The sequence below is a fragment of the Platichthys flesus genome, chromosome 1 (assembly GCF_949316205.1).
Source record: "Platichthys flesus chromosome 1, fPlaFle2.1, whole genome shotgun sequence".
NCBI classification, from domain to species: Eukaryota; Metazoa; Chordata; class Actinopteri; order Pleuronectiformes; family Pleuronectidae; genus Platichthys; species Platichthys flesus.
Genome location: NC_084945.1, coordinates 2,148,858 through 2,166,396, shown reverse-complemented (window position 1 = coordinate 2,166,396; position 17,539 = coordinate 2,148,858). Strand labels below are relative to the sequence as shown.

Below are 17,539 nucleotides of genomic sequence, written 5' to 3'. Positions count from 1 at the left end.
TCAGTCGTGGACCCCAGGATCAACGGAGGAAGCCCACGGCCAATCACGTCCTGGTATTTAAGGTTACAAATTCACGCCTGGATTCATCTTTTGGTCTTGATATATTGTCTACTCCTGTGTGACACTTCCTGTTTCACTCCTCTATATGAAAGGTTTCTTCTCATTTTGACTCAGCTGCTGAAACAAGTGATTTTCTCCAGCAGAGGATCAATACAAATCTTAATCTGTCAAAAACAGCCAATAACTGACAGAGAGGCGTCGCTCTGCCTCGTTACCTGATGTGAGACGTCTCCAGCGATGATCAGCTGCTGTTGCTCGATCGACCTCCAGCTTCAAGCTGTACAACTCACTGCTCTGTATCAGGACATTCATTTGACCAGCAGACACTCACAGGTCAACTATCTGCTGCAAAAACCATTTGACTCTTTGCAAATGAGCCAGAGATTTACTTACAGACCTGACATAGTAAAAACAGTATGACACGAGCTGTGAGTCGCAGGGAAATGAGACCTGCTGCATGGGGGGGTCAAACGAGGTGACGCGAGGCGTCGGTAGGGAAGTTAGAAAACTCTGTTTGGGATTTATTGACCTGCGCTCTGCCGTAAAATAAAACACGTTTATGATGCCATTACTTTTTGAGGGAGGTGAGTTCAGGAGACTGTTCCAAGAAAAGAAACTGAATTCACTGAGTTTACATTTAGTTTTTCTCAGAAAACTCCGTACAGACAGAATTTTGAATAACTAAAGTTAATAGTTTATCATCTAACAAGTGACTGTTAATGTCCGTATTGCACAGACACACTTACACGTTTATTTCCTCATCCGATAAATAGCAAGAAATTCAGGTTGAATTGCTGAATTGTTTTGTTTCTCCAGCACAGAACATCTGTTTAGTTCCAGAAATCTTTCTGGAAACCTCCAGAAAGTTTAACACTCGACGTGCGTTTTGTTCGTGGCCAGAGAAGTGCAGGACTGAATTTGATGCCATTTGGAAACGTGATCCATATTTATAAAGTTTGAACAAATGGGCGAACAGCGCTCCGAGCGGTCAGATCAAATCCAACAGCCGTCGACACCTGGGTTCAAAATCGCTCCCACATCATTTTGATAATTACATTTCAGAAACAAGCAGTTTAACTGTTCAGCTTCACTGAACTAGTTGAAGAAAGAAATGCAAGTGAGCTGGATTTTAAACATTTGTTCTCATTTATGTTAAGAAACTTAACATCAGCTGATATGATTTTCTACCAACGTACGTTATCTGCACCAAGAATCCTGCATCGGTTGAGTAGTAACATGTTTGTCTACGTTCGGCTCAACGTGGCCGGCCAGCTGACCTGTAGCTATGTCGCTCAGCTGATTGGCTTGTATAAAACACATAACTGGAGGAGAGAACCTAAAATGGTTTGCTTTAAAGAAACGTAATAAAAAGCAGCTCCAACGAAACCAGACAAACACAAATAAAGAATTTATTCAAAAAGGGACGTTAAATTAAATATCTTCACCTGAATCCACTTTTTTTTTTTAAATAAATCAAAATATTCCTCATGGATCTTTAAATGTTAATGAAAATTAAATAAGTTGCAAGAGAACATTCTCCATGTTTGGCATTATTATGCATAATGCTTTTAGAGCAAACTCTGAATTATATCTGAAACAAAGAGAAAAGACACCATTAGTAAACATTGTGACTAGAAATCGTAGTCACAGATGATGAACCCTGAGTTTCCCTCTCGCCCTCTGCCACCTCACCCGGGTGGGACATGCTCCTCTGCAGCTGCTTGGACGATTCCCCCGACAGCGTCCGGATCTCGTCAAGCAGCCGCCGCTGTCCGTCCAGAGTCAGGTGCCAGAAGCACGACTTCCTCTTCTCGTCTCTGCGCAGCTGGTTGCAGGTTTTGCGGAAGCTGTTGCTGAAGCACAGGTTGTGTCGGATGGTGTTTTTCCAGCCGTCCGGAGCCGTCTGAAAGAAGGGGAAGTGCTCCCTGGAAACGGACAGAGAGGACTATGAGGAGCCCCCCCCCCACGGGCCATGGTGCAACATGTTAGAACCCTGTAACTCCCCCATCAGAGACGACACACAGGTTATTTAAAAAGTTCCTTCCCTACAGCCTCTTCTACGATGACTGATTGGGTGCCATCCAATCGGTAAACAGAACGAATGCTGTAAAATCCCATGGCGCACGACCTTTGACCTTAACATAAAACCCCTGGGGGCATTTTACCACACGATCACATAATGACCTGATGAAGTTGTAAATCTGCTGGACCTTCAGGCTCCCGCTGTGGCTGCTGTTGAGCGCCAGAGCGATGAGGATGCAGTAATTCACCGGCGGACGGGGCCAGCTCTCCGGCGTCAGGTTCTTACTGTCCTGCAATAAAAAGGTGAAAAATAAAACCCATCAATCATTCCACTTACGTTGTGTGTGTGTGGATTTAGCCGATGACATTTCCAGAGCAGTGGAAGAAACGTGTAAGACGAAGCCATTACAGCTCAAATAACAAGATCTTCAGGAAAATATTAACTTCTAAACAGACTTTGAAATCAGCATCTACATGTCTGCATGTCTGCCCTGGGGTTTTATGCCACCTGAGCAGTTTTAGTCAAAAGAATGTTTTCCCCAGACTCATGAAGTCACTGTGACCTTTGACCACTGAATTATAATCAGTTCATGAGTCCAAGTAACAACTGGTTTGCTAGATACAGACTTCAGATATCATCCTCCAGAGGTCATCTTAACCTTAGAGCTAAATCTTACTATTTTACAAATTTGAAAACATACACTCAGGGCGTCCTGACGATAACACGTTCACGAGGCATAGTCAAAGTCCCCACCTTGACCTTTGACCTTCAAATTATAATTAGTTCATCCTTGAGTCCACTTGAACACTTGAACCAAATTACTAGAAAAATTGTTTTTGATTTTGAGTTCAGAAGAAGGAAACCAAGCTCAGGATCATAACAACGAATCTAATTCCTCAAGACCTGTCTTTGTGTTTGTGTAGCTTCGAATTGTGTTAGTTTTTGCTCAATTCAATTAGTGTCATCACAGTTTGATCCACATATTGCTAAATGCTGACTAAAGAGTGAACTCCTGAGAATCAACCTGAGCTGCTCATTGGTCACAGTGAGATCACGGCCGAGAAATAAATGTTTTTAAAAGATATAAAAACATATGCGGCTCCTCACTGAGTGAACCTGGTGGATCACAGGTCTGATGCCCTCACCCTGACTTTGGTGGTCCTCCCCTTGCGCCTGCTCTTGGCCGGTCGACGGGAGACGTCTTCATCCTTGATCTTGAAAACACTTTGTATAAACAGTCTATGGTGCAGAGTGAAGTTAGACAACTTTGTGTTCATCCTGCCTGGTGACGATATTATTAGTCAAAACTAAACATTCCTTCTTACTCTTCGTGACATGATTTACGGAACTGAGTTTTCCCAATCTTCTGACCCAACTTCACAACTTTTTGAAATAAAAGCAACATAATTCAGCTCAATATGAAGAGATACAGTAACTAAATAAATGCTGTGCTTTTACTTTGAAGAAAACCTGATACAGAGAAAGGAGATTCTATGAACGTTGTAGCCAGGACAGAGATCCGTCTGTGTCAGCGTGTGAAATAAAAATAATCAAACTATGAAAACATGGTGACGATGTTTGATCCGATGTTTGAACGAGTTACCGAAGTATAAGACGTTTTTATCTCAGCCGATGAACGATAAACCATCCATGTGTGAAGCAGAGACGAACGCTCTGTGAGAGACTTGTTTCAGACAGACTGTGGAATCAGTAGCTGGATTTCTAGTAGATGCAGGTGGAGGCAGGTTCTATTCTGTGAAGCTCAGAGAACAGAGTGAGTGCTGAAGGACTGTACCATGTCCTCAGTGGAACCAGGGGGCTGCAGTTCCTCCTGGAGGACAAACACGTGGGGTTTGTCTGCAGGACTCAGCAGAGACGTTTCCTCTGCAGCTTCACAGGACACCTGATGATCTGCTGCTCCGGGTCCGTGTGGGATCGGGCAGACGATGTTTGGATTCACCAGCAGCCACGGACTCGGCTTCACAAAGGTGTCTGACGGATAAACAAGTGTTAGTGTAACTTGTGAAAATGTTCATTAAATTGAAAGGTTTCTCAAACTGGAAACATGATCCTGCATCCGGCAGCATCCGGCAGCTGTGAAGGGACGTCTCACCTCGGCTTGTCTTCCTCTCAACTCACCTGATGTCTTATCGTAGAAAACAAATTCATCTTTCCTCCTCGAGGCCCTGACTGACGGCCTCTGCACCACGTACTGGTCAACCAGTTTCTCATCTGTCAGCCACAGTGAAACACAAACAAGCTTCTTCACATTCAAACTTCAAACTTCTTTTTCTTCCTGGATGCAAATGTGAAGTGGAACTTGTTTATTCTGAATCTCCTCTGTGATAATCGGTGTTTCCGTCCTCTGTGGTTTTCTCTGCCAAACAAAAGAAAATCTCGTCACCGTGGTAAAACTGGTCTGAGATGGTTGCCAGTTTCAGCTCCTTGTCCAGGTCCCAGTCTGTGAGGCCCACGGTGCCGTGCAGGTCAAAGAGCCGAGCGCTGGTTTTCAGATGAAGGGTCATGTCAGGATGGGTTTGGTTCTGTGAGAGCAGCAGCAGCAGGTCTGAGGAGCAGGTTCACTCCCAGGCCGGATCCTGCAGCTGCAGCTCAGCAGCCTGATTAGACTTCATTAAACCTGAAGAGCGTTCAGCCGGAGCTGGGACACGCGTGCGTCTCGAGTCCCCACGTTAGAAAAAACAAAACTTTGTGAAACTGAGTCATTATCATTATGGGTCTGAGTCTAAATCAAGATTGATCCAGTAAATACAAACGTCTGGTGCCTCAAAACCGGCTGCTTAATTGGCAGCAGCTGAGACAGTGTGAGGATCTTCAATCCCAAAGAGTAAAGTTCAGATTCTGCTACCAGGTGATTTTCAAACTATTTAAATTTCATACACACGTATTGAGTCCTGCTAAATGCAGGACTTAGGAGGGTTCAAGGGACTTTGGGGCCCGGGGCAAAGGGGACCTGGAGGGCCCCTCATAGAACTACACTGTTAAACGAGCCGCAGCAAAAACATGTAAAGATTTCAAACGCTGGAATCTTTTCTTTCTTATTGATTTTCTACTTACTTACTTTTATAAAACCTGGGTATTGTGATGACCCCTTTTGTCACGAGAATAAATAACTTTTTCAAAGTCGTTTCTATAGACCTGCGTTGGTGCAGTTTATTTCTTCAACCACATTTACAATAGACATTTCACAAGAAACAGAAATAAATCAATACATCGTTTTTACAGCATAAGAAAAACAAAATCATACAGTCATCTTTAAATATCTATTCATCTTCTTTTAATAGTTTAAACTTTACGTTTGTCATGATTTTGCCTCATTGCAGCACGTTAACTGACAAACTCCACACAGGAACAGAGACGTCGACCAGAAGCTCCTGTTTTCTTAAATCTAACCACAATCCAGGGCTCACACATTTCACTTGTTAGGTTTCGGGGGAGTAAACCACAGTAATGACCAAACATGCCGACAAAACCTCGCACAAAAAAACAGAAATAAATATGTTATATAGAGACTGACACGGAGCAAAGGAATGTTTTCATGTCTGCTTTGACGAGCTGAAGGTCAGACGAGGCTGATCGGTGATTAGTTAAAGTTAATTCACCTTCAGCTCTTTCATGTTCCCGCTCATCGGTCTGATCGGAGAGAGGCGGTTGGTGTTCGAGCACAACAAACATCACGCTGTGTGTCGTCAGGTTTACTCAGTGAGAGGCGACTGTTTCAAAGTCAAATCAGTCGCCTCCTTTACCTCGTGAGCTCATTAAAACAAGCACCAACCACCTGAGCCAATTTTCCTCTTGTTAAACTTTGTATTAAAGTTGATTATAAGTTTTATCTTTTAAGCAACAATGAGCCTGACGGGGAGTCACATGACAACAAACTAACTCAGGCATCCAGAACCAATTCGCACCTACGAGTGAAGAATGGAAAACATTTAGCATCAATCTTTAACAGCAAGCTGTGAGCGGAGACGACAGACTGAATGAAATGCTGATGGGAGGAAGAGGAGGAGGAGGATGGAGGATGGAGGGAGGGAGGAAGAGAAGGCTTAAAAGATGGGAATGTAGTTGTCGATCTTGGCGCGGTGCCTCTGGGCGATGCACTCTGCGATCCACACGATGTTCCTGCACTCCTGCTCCTTCAGCTTGACGTAGGCGTAGAAGACGCTGAAGTGGAACTGGTTGAGGAAGGCCAGCTTGTTCAGCTTCACCTGAGACGCAACACGGGGACAAGAGCACGAGGAGATGAAGTACACAAAGAGCACCGGGCCTAGAATCACAAACACACACCTACTACAGCAGCAGACACAATATGTCTTCACCCATTGTTCCACAACCAATTCAGTGCCCATTTTATAACACACACATCATCCAAGCGTCTATTGAACTCAGGGAATTTAATCTGTCAAATATCATTAACTTCACTACTGTACTTGACCCTTTGAACAATCTTTATTCAAATAAGCGCCTCAGCCACAACTGTGTTTGTGAAGGAGGAGCAGTCGTACTAAAACTTAAAATTTGAGACGGACATCGTGACGGCTCCTTCGCCTCCTCCATTTTAGCGAAGGCGACATGGACAGAGCTAAAAGGTCCAAGTAGCAGGTTTGGTCATTTAGTTACTTCACATAACTTTTCATGATATAGAAATATATCAGAGACGTCATGATTGACAGATGAGATCAATGCTACATTAGCATGCTAACAGTGAAACAAAGCGAACTAAACCTGACAGTCATCAGGTGCAATGTTGACCATGGTCACCATCTTAGTTTAGCTTGTTAGCACGATAACACGTCAACACTGGTCTGGAGCATTGAGTGTTTGTAAAGATGGACGACACGACAGTTGCCAAAAGTGATGCTAAACCATCTGCACTGCCCCCTAGAGGCACGCTGCAGAACAAGTCATAAACCCTGGCTCCTACATGTTAGTGGACTGGACATGGGCTAAATAAAAATTTCAGATTTACACACCAAGTACATATTCTCAAAGATGGTGTCAGCCGTTTCTGGTAATTCTTATCAAATTAATACGTGTTCCAAGTGTTTGGTTTTAAATTAATCAGGCGTCTATCAGTGGAATCAGGCTCCAGACGACTCCAAGACAAGATGGCGACCTCAGTATTTGGCTGTTTTGCACAATGTGAGGAAGCAGAGATGCGTTGTTTATATTTACAATCAACATGCATCGTGTGTGATGATGATGTGTGTCACCTCGTGCTCAAAGAAGCGGTCCTCCAGGGTTTTATCTCCAGGGTTGCTACCGGCGCCTTCAAACAGCAGCTTGTACTCCTGAGGACGTGGACAAGTTCAAACACAGACTAATGATTAAAAACAAATGAGGCTGGATTCACTTTTTCAGCTGGACTGTATGAAAACTACTAATAACATCTCAGGAGCTGTGGTTTATGTTGAAATGCTCAGGTGATGTTTACCGGACAAATGGTTTTGGACTTACAGGATAGAAATCAGCAACGGCCTTGACCTGCTCGTAGTCGTCAGCGCGGGCCAGCTGAGCAAGGCCTTCTGGGTAAAGCTTGCCACAGTGGGGGAAGAGCTTGGCCCGGTCCTCCTTGGACAGCTCGGTTCCGAACGAGTTGATGGTGATGATGAAGGCTCTCCTGTCGGCTTCGAACTGAGGCACAGACGAGAAGAACAACCTGAACTGAGACTTTCATCCACAGACAAAACACACTGAGCTCATTTCTAATGACGAATCCACTTGTGAACTTCACGCCCCCTTCTGCTCATGTATAAATTACTAGGGAAATGTAACTTCATCTGTAGGAACAGGGCAGAGACTCACCTCCAGAATGGGACACATGGTATCTGCTGTGGTTCCTCCAAGGTTAGAGCAGAACTTATAGAACGCCTCCAGATAAGCCTGAAAGGTTGAGGCACCAAATGAAGGAAACTCACACGACAATTACAACAATAATAATAATAATATAATAATAACACATGTTCGATCCAGTAGGGTTTTCAAAATCCCTTTACACAACACCTTCAAATAAAAAGCTAAATCTGTTCTCAAATCAAATTGTCAGTAAAAACATCTAATTATTAAAAATATATCAATCACACAACATATTACAAATTGCAAGGTTTTGAATCTTCTATAATTTATATATTATTTATTAGGATTTTTCTCATATTTGTCTATTTTCTCTCAATAAAATCTACTATCTCTCTTAATTGCATTTCCCATCATCCTGCCTTGGCTTCTGTAAAGCGATCTGGAAATACTTCACAATGATAATAGGATGTTCTACCTTGTATAGTGTGTTACGAATGATTTCAATGTTCATCTCGTCCAAGTCCTGTTCAGATATACAGTCCTGGAAGAATGCAGCTGAAAAGAACATTTACATCCAATTAACTGAAGGTCACAGAGAATGTTTCTATAAGCTTTGGTGCATCTCTTGTTCAGGTGTACCATTACAACTCAGTTTTTACACTGTTTTATGGAGCCACATACCCAGGGGGGTGTCCACCAGGATGGCGTTGTACAGCTCGGCGGGGGTCTGGGCGATGTTGACCGCCTCCATCTGCTCGAAGCTGCCCAGCGGGTGACACTTCGGAACCAGCTCAGAGATGGCCCGCTGGTGCAGGGTGCCCGTGATCAGCAGGATGACGTTATCGATCATGTAGCTGTACCTGAGGAGGGAACAGGAGAGGAGTTGTCGTGACAAAGATATAAATAGTCAGCTCATCTGTGTGGAGTTAAATGTTTTTTGGTTGAATGAACATTAACATTCTACCAGCATGTAGCGATTGTATACCATAAATTCATATTAAATTCCCTCCACTGGTCTAAATTAATTTCATTATAATGTTGTTATACAGCTTGTCCCTGTAACGCAGAGCTAGAAGCAAGAATGTGAGAAGAGCTGATACCTCCACCAAGGCCCAACATGCTCCTCAAATTCCATCATAGCTCCTCGATGTCTATCCTCTGAATTACTATCTGTAAGACTGTCACACAATCCTGATCTGGATTAACACACAACTTTAATGGGTTCTTCCCTGAACTGCAAAACAACTTTCCACCAAGTTTCGTGGTCATCTGTCGTTATTATGTAATGCTGCTAGCAGTCAGACTAGAGAGCACATATCTCCACCAAGGCTAACGCCCTGTCTCTCACCATGTCAAAAGAACACTTCCCCTTAATTCTCCAAACTGCGGCGGGCAGTTTCATAATGAAGCCAAAAGATTTGAGACTTCTCATATTGACATAAGAGATGTCTGACTTGGTGTTTTGTTGTGTTGTGTAGCCGTGGGCAGAGCTGATTGCCACATGCTGGCAGTGTAGTGTTATTCATAGGTACAGTAAATGGCTTTAATGCTGATTAACCACAATCTGTAACCTGAAGGGGAAAGGTGTAGATCCAACCCACTACCAGCCCCGATTGAATGAACTCTGTGGGAACAACGCAGAGAAAGTGAAACTGAATTCCTAGATCCGGCCTTTCATCTGGCTCTGGACCCAAATTGTATTAATTTTCACCGGAGCCCAACCACATCCTTCTGTTTCCTGGTTATTCAGGAAGTATTTATTTGTAATCCTGCAAACAGACAGAGTGGAAACACAACAATATATTTATTGCCTTAAGCTTACGTGATAAAGTCCATGAAGCTGGCCAGTGGCTCGTACGACTGGTTCCTCATGTGGCGAAACTCTACCACCATCTTCTCCTTCAGCTTGTCATCAATGACAGACACGGTCAGAGGAGACGCCTCATTGGCCAGGAAGCTGCCGTAGTCCGTGCTCTGCAGGTGGAGCTTCAGGTCTGCAGTGGACACACATCAACATAGAAATTACACATGATTACAAAGTTTCTGATCAGAGCTTATCAAACAAATCCTTATTTAATGTTCAGGCACCACAGGGAACTAACTAACACTCTCTCTCTCTCTCTCTCTCTCTCTCTCTCTCTCTCTCAGAGGAACTGTCAGGCTTCTCTTCAATATTTAAGGTCTTAAGTGCCTTGATATAATGTATGATAATATTTCATTGTCAGCTATTTTTGAAGCAGTCACACTGAATGAAATCTTATAGAAACAAGTTCGGTTGATAAACATAATAACAATTGTATACGTTATAATATAATAATCTGCCACTACACACAATTATCGTTCACACTTGGTGTAATCAGTGAGAATAAATGTCCTGTGTGGCTTACAGGATGTTTAGTGATGTACACGTGAAACACATTTTAAACACATGTTGTTGTACAGTATGAACACACTGAGATGATCGTGTACAGGTCACATGTCTGTCACACTGTAATAACTACAGTTTAGTGCAGAGAGGTCACAGATAGCTTGATGTTGAACTGCTCGTTGAATCATTCACTGACGCTCAGCAGCTGATACGTGTTCATCACAGTAAAGGGAACCAAGTGAAACCTCTTCCTGCTAAACGCGCATTTCCTCTTCTTGATGAAAATCTCCATTAAACGACACAACACTGGATTTAGCTGGGGTTAGCATTATGCTAGCTGATGCAGCTCAGCGTAAAGAACGACATTTTAACAGTATACAATAAAACTACATCAGATGACTGATATCAGACTCGATGACTGGAGGAGTTTAATTCACCGAAAAAACCCAATGTTGTGTTGTTATATGTTATTAAACTATTAAACGCGATATAGGCGTTGATGCACAGGAGCTAACGCCAGCTGAGGTTAGCCTGTGGGATTAGCCCCGGTTGGCTAGCTAATGTTTTAGCCGCTAGCTGTGCGCGAGCTCACCTTCCAGGGTCTCGCACTGGACGAGGTTCAGGTAGTCCGCTTGGGACAGGATCCCGGCCTTGAAGCCCCGGACCAGCCCCTCCAGGTACCCATTGTCCACGTTGAAATACAGCTCGTTGAAAGGCATCCTGTCCGGCGTCAGATCCGAGTCCGCTGCGGGAGGAAGAACCGAGATGCTAACGTTAGCATCAGCTGACTGGACCACGTGATCGCCACCTGACCAGTCATCTGCTGTCAAAGCATGTACAAATATCTGACAATGTATTTATATTATAATATATATATATATATTAAATGATAATATATTCAATCTGAGCGTCACTGAAAAAGGGTCAAGAAATAGAATATAAAAAATATAGCTTTTCAGAATTTTTGATTTTTTTTCTCAATATCAATATTTTATTTAAGATGTGAGAATCACTTAAATCTATCAAGAGCAGATGTGATTCTACGGTAATAATACAATGTAACATTGGTTTTGAGTTAGTGGGTCAAATATGGAAGAAAAAAGGGAGAAATCTAATTTTTAAATATTATTATTCATATGAAGTATAAACAGAACCTCAAATCTACCAGAACGAGGTGTGTCATGTTTATCTAGGGCAATAATATGAAATTAATATGCACAAGGCCTTTAGAGATAGATAATAATTAATTAATAATTAAGTTAATAATCTTCCCCTTCTTATCTGATTCCAACTTCATATATAAGTTGATATATATATATATATATATATATATATCTCACATGCCCATGCACACACAAAGATCCCTGTATGCCATTTATATGTATGTTCAAGTTTTGCTCAATATGAGCCCTCAAGTAAAGCAAGAGGAGGACGATTAAGTTGTTAGGTAATGACAGTCATACAAATAATTACCTAGTCTTGTTTAACAAATGTAATGAGCAGAGGGAGAGCGTGTGCATGTGTGTGTGTGTGTGTGTGTGTGTGTGTGTGTATGTGTGTGTGTATGTGTGTGTGTGTGTGTGTGAGAAAAAAGACAGTAATAAATCCTAAATTCAGATAATTAAATATTACATGAGACAGGAGACAGTCAGCGTATGCTGCAAGTATCATGCAAAATATTTTTCTTATAAATGAAAAGTTTAGAAAACACCATCCTTCGCCTTGATAGTTCTAGTTCAGGCATTTTGGTCTGTCCAAGGATAATTGCAGAGGTGGAGGAAGGACTCTTACTTTGCTTTACTTAAGTAAAAGTACAAACGAAAAGGTAAAAGTGTACTGAAATAAAAGTTTACACATTACTTTGACAAGAAGCAGTACTTGTATGATATGATTACATCAGAGTCTCTGTCCTGCAGCGATCTCTATGCCCGGAGAGGAACTCTATGTCCTGAAATTAACTTGAGTTCTGGTATGAAATAAATAAAACCAGTAAATAGATGCAGTCCATTGGGGGGAGTTATTCCAGGATGCAGAGATTAACAGATTTGAGCAGAGTCCCCCCCACCTTCACCTTAACCATCACAACCGAATGCCGAACCCTACCTTTCACCTAAACCTAACCTTTCCTTTATAACAGGAATAGTTCCCACTGCTCCCACATCATCTCCTGAAACTTGTTACTACTAATAAGTGTCTGATTTCTGTGACCATTCACGGAGCTTGAAACAAACTGGAATTTATGAGAAGTTTGTCACTGACAGGATGATGAGACCGACCCGTGACGTCAGGAGAGTGAAACAACACTGCCTCCTTTTGGTGGAAATAAAGACACACATTTATTTTTTGTGATTTTATTGTGGAAATAGTCCAGTGTAGAAATTAATACACAGTACATTGATTAGTTGTCTAGAAAAAAGGAAAACGCACAAAAAATCCAAGACGCTTGAACCAGGCTTAATAATGTTGTTGATTATTACTGTTAGAACAATTTAGAATTGTTTATTTATCTCGCTGCTGATGCTCCACACCCAATGAACATTAAATGGAGCGTTTACTGAATATTTAAAAACAGCTTTCACAATTCACAAATGATCCATCACAGCAAACATCAGCCCCTCGATTTGTTGAGACTGTTTCAGGCCTGGTTCACTGCCTGGTAGTTCTGAGGAAACCCATCACCCAATCAAAACGAGAAAATCATTAAACAAAGATCTTTTTTTTCTTTTTTTCATCCTGCTGCTTTTGAATATTACTGTTGCTCTAAATCAGAAATCCGGTGGAATTCTCTGGAGGTCGACAGGTTCCTGGTTGGGGGAGAAAAAAAGATTTGATATTTCAACTCAGTTTCTACTTTGTTCTCGTGGTGGGATGTGTTCACTCACGTTAGCAGTGTGACTGGTTCCAGTTTTCAGGCGTTGCATTTGTAAAGTGCGTTGATGCGGGCGACGTCATTGGCGCTCATGGATCTGGCCCGTCCAAAGTCCAGGTTGGGGTTGCTCCTGGCCACGATGGTTGGCTTCCTGTTCTTGCTGAAGGCGTATCTTTGAAGAGGAACCAAACACAACTTTATTGGTTTTGTCTTCGTTCATTAGCTCTGTTGTTATTCACTGACATTAGAAAAACACACTCGCTGCATCAGTGTTGATCATTATGCTACAAGGCGGGTGTTGTATATGCATGACAATAATTTGATCAGATTCAAGAAACAAGTCAATAAAGAAAACAAAAAATCTCATTAAAAAATGCGTCTCACTCAAGTGGCTTCAATGGCGATGATGAATAAACCAACACTTACTTGCTGTAATGCATTACAGAGTTGAAGTCGTAGGGAGTCCCCAAGTTGTTAGTCTGCTCTTTATCAAAGTTGTGTTCCTTTCCTGCAGGAGATAGACATTCTAAATTAAACTGGGTTTTTATCATTTCCCATTTTCTTCGGTAGTAACCATTCTGAGAGAAAGTAGCTCCACAAGTATTGAATGGATTATTTGGTGCAGATATTCATGATCCCAAGAGGATGAACCCTAATGGATGGGATGGCGTTGCTAGAAGTATTGTAGCAGTGGTTGAAAAACAGTTATATGTCAGGGAAAACTATCGCACATAACTCATAGCCAAGAAAATAAAGATTAGAACAATAAATCAAAACAGCAGATGTTAAGACGGACAAATCCTTGACTCCGCCCACAAAACTTACCATGTGAAAAAACAACCTAGATAAAAATTATTTAAAAAAAACGCACATCAACCTGGTTCAAACTGGTGAAATATGTCGAGCTCAACCTCTGATTCGCTGTCGGTGTATTATACATCTTCGGAGTATGATTGGCTGGAAAGAGGCTTTGATCCATATTCACGTAGGGCTAGCACTCAGGATATTCTGTCTTGATTTTTGGGCCAAGGGAGGAAGTGGAGACTCGTCCTCCACCTTCATTTACAGTCCGTGGCACAAACAGATGAAATTGGCAGCGTGGAATGACGGTTTTTGTGGATGAGCTCACCTGGACGAATGTTCTCGGTGAGAATCTGAACGGATTCGTCCCTGTCGGAGCGGACCTGCTCGTGGTGGAAGCCCAGAGCGTGGAGGACCTCGTGCTGCACTGTGCCCGTGTACAGACAGCCGTTTCTCTGCAGGGAGATAGCCTGTCCTCTACGCTGACGGCCCACGTACGACCAGCACCTGACACACACAGGGAGATTATTGTAAGAGACATATAGAAAAGTTATAGATGAGAAAGAGGTCACATTATCCATTTGGCTTTTAGAAGGACACAGGTGTTGTCTGATTTTAAACCTTTATCACTGGGACAACATGGTAAATGGATTTATATTAATTTGGCGCTTTTCTAGTCTTGATGACCACTCAAAGCTCTTTACACGACAGTTTCACATTCACCCAATCACACACACATTCATACAGTGAATCTATCCCAGCACTTTGTTATTCTATGGGGGCCATTCAGGGTTCAGCATCTTGCCCAAGGACACTTCGGAATGCAGATTGTTCAGACTGGGGATCGAACCGCCGACCTTCAGGTTGGAGGACGACCACTCTACCGCTCAGCCACAGCCGCCCTCATCCTGTTTTGATCCCTGCCTGAAACCGTTTCAAACAGAAACTTGTTCCCTGACCTGACTTTACTGTGGTTGAGACTGAACACTGAGGCTTCAACAGCACGAGTTCTAAACCTGCTTGTTTGGAAATGAGCTGTTTGTTGCATGTTGTGACGCTGGATGCAGCTTTTCTCTCAGAAACTGGAAGAGTGACCTGCAGGGACTGTGTCGCTGTAAATAAAGACGCCATTCGAGGTTCGCTGAAGCTCATATCAGTACACAGAACCTGAGTGTGTGTTCCTACCCAGATCCAGAGTAGAAGTGGAGGTAGTTCCTGTGATACGAGCGTCTCCACACGAAGCGAATGCATGTGGAACTGTGGAAGGTCAGCAGGCCTCTGATGATGATGTTGCGCTCTGCACGGGCTGCGGAGACAGAGTACAAGCTGCGTGTTCTAGACCATCCTTCAGAGTACAGTTACTTACATTCACAGTTTTTCAGATCATTCTTATTCAATTCAAAATATCTCTAACCACAGAACTTAGTGATATGTCATGATTTCATTGGGAAAAAGTCAATATGAGAAGATAATCTTTGTTTGAAGTTCTAATGTTATTGGAAAAAGTCAATGTTATGTGTAAGGAGCTGTAATTTAATATGGAAAACTTAAATAATATGAGAATAAAGTAGTAAAATAATGAGAAAAAAGTCAATATTATGAAAATATAGCCAGTATTATGAGAATTAAGTTATTATTTGATGTGAAAAAGTCAATAACATGAGCTTCATATCAAAATTCTTTATTTGAACGCAGGTCATAGCCTGATCTTCTGATATTCCTCCTCTAAAATGACATGAAACCTAAATTATAATAAGTAAAATTTGGAGTATGAAAGTACAACTACAATAGTGTGATTGAGATAACTCTGAGGGAATGTGAGGTGGTTAGTGGAAGAAAAAAAAATGCTTTCATATTATTTCTTAAAAAAAACTAGATATGAAATACATTGAGAAAAAGTAAAAGCATCTGAAAAATAAAGATGTACTTAGACAACGCGTCTTTTCTACTGAAGGATTTTGTTTTTGTGAGAAAATCTATTTCGACCACTATGGAATTTTTTTTGTTTTTACTGGAAACCAAGCTGAGGTTGATCAGACTGGTTTATATGGATCAGACTCACTGTAACCGGAGGAGATGACCACTGGCACGTAGACATAGCTTCTTGATTTCGGCCACGCGCAGCCAGTGGCTGTGCAGGGGTCTGCGTTTCTCTGGACATTCAGCTTAATGTCGCCAAAGACCAAGTTTTCTGAAGAACAACGACACAGTCACTTAAACCAGGAATCTGGGGGTTTACAACCAAAGAGCGATCTAACTTTTTTCACTGTTCAAGTATCACTTTATTTCAGTCATCAGGTTTTTCTATTTAGGGCAAAAAAGTTGGACCATATGAAATTATTTCTCACTTAAGCCATCGTTGACTTTTTCCAGGACATCAGAGACTCCAGGAGATTCGTCTGCAGGTCGACACAGAAAATATCAGAAACAAGTGGCAGCAGAATCATTTTTAACGTTAACACGTGGAAAACTCTTCATTATTAAACTCACCCAATTGATTTGCTTCATCAGCTGCGTACTGTTACACAAAGTCACAACGTTACACATCAGACACTGTTTGAAAATCTCCTATCTGACATTGTGGAGGTTCCTTTATGGAAACTTTTCAACAGCTTTCCTTCAACTTAAAGGCTCATTAATAAACAACTCAATTATTTCCCAGACACGTCGTCACCACGCTCATAACAGAGATGATTTTGATCTCAGCTGATAATGTGAAGATGCCAGCAGAGTTAAAATCATGATCCCAGTGTTGAAACTTACCGCAGGGATGGAGAAGAAGAGGAGGAGGAGGAAAACAGGCGTCATGATGCTGGTTCTCTCAGGTTGACGTTCAAATCTGAAAATACACAGAAAGTGTATCAGTGTTTGAGGAATAAATCAGATGCAAATAAGTTTGTTGAGAATCAAAGACCAGAGGAGTTTACCTGTTGTTCCAGGAGTCTGGAGCGGTGTGAGGGCTGCTGCTCGGCTCCTCCCTCTTTATAGGCTGCTCTCACAGGGTGTGGCTGAGGTTTCATCCATAGGCACAATATGAAGATGCTCATCTTGAAAATCGAAATCATAATGATTTAACCAGCAAAGTGATAAATTCCAGTGGTGGAGGATGTTTTCAGATTCGCAAGTAGAATTTAAATACACAAACATAAAAGATGCATAACAATATACACAACAATATATGTGGATTAGTACCTCAAAGCACAGTTTAGTAACTTTATTAATCTGGGGTAGTGTAATCTTTAAGAAAACATGCATCACATGTTTTGTGTGTGAAGTCTTTCATTTGCATTTACCTGCCACGTGATTGTGTGAGATTGCATAGACAAATATTTCCAGCTGAGTCTCAGTCGAGGTGGAAGAACAACATTTTAACAATGAACCCTCCGGCTTGTTGAGAAACTGATCTGCGGGAGAAAGGACTTTCGTTGACACGCATCTTGTTTCTCAGAGTTTTAACTTGCCTTTCTTGACGTTAAAGCCTTGACTTTGATTTTTCTCTGAAACCAGACACAAGAAACTTACACAAGATTGTCATTCATCGCTTGGCCTTTGTCAAGTGTGTGACAGGACAATGTGTGAGAAGGGATGAGTGAATTCCACTGAC

General features: G+C 42.0%; 4 protein-coding genes across 5 annotated transcripts in view; all 4 read right to left on the bottom strand.

The window, feature by feature from the left end:
• Positions 1–17,539, bottom strand: part of LOC133957318 (troponin T, fast skeletal muscle isoforms-like) — a 133,975-nt gene that overhangs the window by 57,533 nt on the left and 58,903 nt on the right. The window lies entirely within an intron of this gene.
• foxr1 (forkhead box R1) lies at positions 1,526–4,731 on the bottom strand. 2 transcript variants are annotated; one of them, XR_009921178.1, is made up of 7 exons: positions 4,488–4,731; positions 4,223–4,315; positions 3,879–4,075; positions 3,229–3,297; positions 2,271–2,372; positions 1,753–1,985; positions 1,526–1,651 (listed from the first exon to the last, which is right to left on the bottom strand). XR_009921178.1 is itself a non-coding variant. In XM_062392336.1 (7 exons), the coding sequence occupies exons 1-7, from the start codon at positions 4,606–4,608 to the stop codon at positions 1,629–1,631; spliced, it is 864 nt and encodes a 287-aa protein (XP_062248320.1). In that variant the 5' UTR covers positions 4,609–4,720; the 3' UTR covers positions 1,526–1,628. The 2 variants fall into 2 exon arrangements, 1 of the variants encoding a protein (XP_062248320.1); XM_062392336.1 differs by having other exon boundaries at positions 2,245–2,372; positions 4,488–4,720.
• LOC133956897 (V-type proton ATPase subunit d 1) lies at positions 5,226–11,059 on the bottom strand. The gene is made up of 8 exons (XM_062392261.1): positions 10,858–11,059; positions 9,720–9,891; positions 8,579–8,757; positions 8,373–8,452; positions 7,907–7,984; positions 7,559–7,735; positions 7,315–7,392; positions 5,226–6,309 (listed from the first exon to the last, which is right to left on the bottom strand). The coding sequence occupies exons 1-8, from the start codon at positions 10,982–10,984 to the stop codon at positions 6,148–6,150; spliced, it is 1,053 nt and encodes a 350-aa protein (XP_062248245.1). The 5' UTR covers positions 10,985–11,059; the 3' UTR covers positions 5,226–6,147.
• LOC133957003 (high choriolytic enzyme 1-like) lies at positions 12,660–16,771 on the bottom strand. Its single transcript, XM_062392397.1, has 9 exons — positions 16,699–16,771; positions 16,426–16,453; positions 16,284–16,334; positions 15,998–16,126; positions 15,121–15,241; positions 14,264–14,442; positions 13,561–13,642; positions 13,148–13,306; positions 12,660–13,069 (listed from the first exon to the last, which is right to left on the bottom strand). Exons 1-8 carry the CDS (start codon positions 16,741–16,743, stop codon positions 13,174–13,176), a joined length of 768 nt encoding a protein of 255 aa, XP_062248381.1. The 5' UTR covers positions 16,744–16,771; the 3' UTR covers positions 12,660–13,069; positions 13,148–13,173.

Coding starts and splice junctions, on each gene's coding strand:
- foxr1 (XM_062392336.1), bottom strand. CDS start 4,608: ATGACCCTTCATCTGAAAACCAGCGCTCGGCTCTTTGACCTGCACGGC. Junction 4,316..4,487: donor CTCAGACCAGTTTTACCACG/GTGACGAGATTT, acceptor TGTGGCTGACAG/ATGAGAAACTGGTTGACCAG. Junction 1,652..1,752: donor GAGGAGCATGTCCCACCCGG/GTGAGGTGGCAG, acceptor TCTTTGTTTCAG/ATATAATTCAGAGTTTGCTC.
- LOC133956897 (XM_062392261.1), bottom strand. CDS start 10,984: ATGCCTTTCAACGAGCTGTATTTCAACGTGGACAATGGGTACCTGGAG. Junction 9,892..10,857: donor CCAGTGCGAGACCCTGGAAG/GTGAGCTCGCGC, acceptor TGTCCACTGCAG/ACCTGAAGCTCCACCTGCAG. Junction 7,393..7,558: donor CCGTTGCTGATTTCTATCCT/GTAAGTCCAAAA, acceptor CCACGTCCTCAG/GAGTACAAGCTGCTGTTTGA.
- LOC133957003 (XM_062392397.1), bottom strand. CDS start 16,743: ATGACGCCTGTTTTCCTCCTCCTCCTCTTCTTCTCCATCCCTGCG. Junction 16,127..16,283: donor AAAAGTCAACGATGGCTTAA/GTGAGAAATAAT, acceptor GTTGTTCTTCAG/AAAACTTGGTCTTTGGCGAC. Junction 15,242..15,997: donor GGTCATCTCCTCCGGTTACA/GTGAGTCTGATC, acceptor CTGTCTCCGCAG/CCCGTGCAGAGCGCAACATC.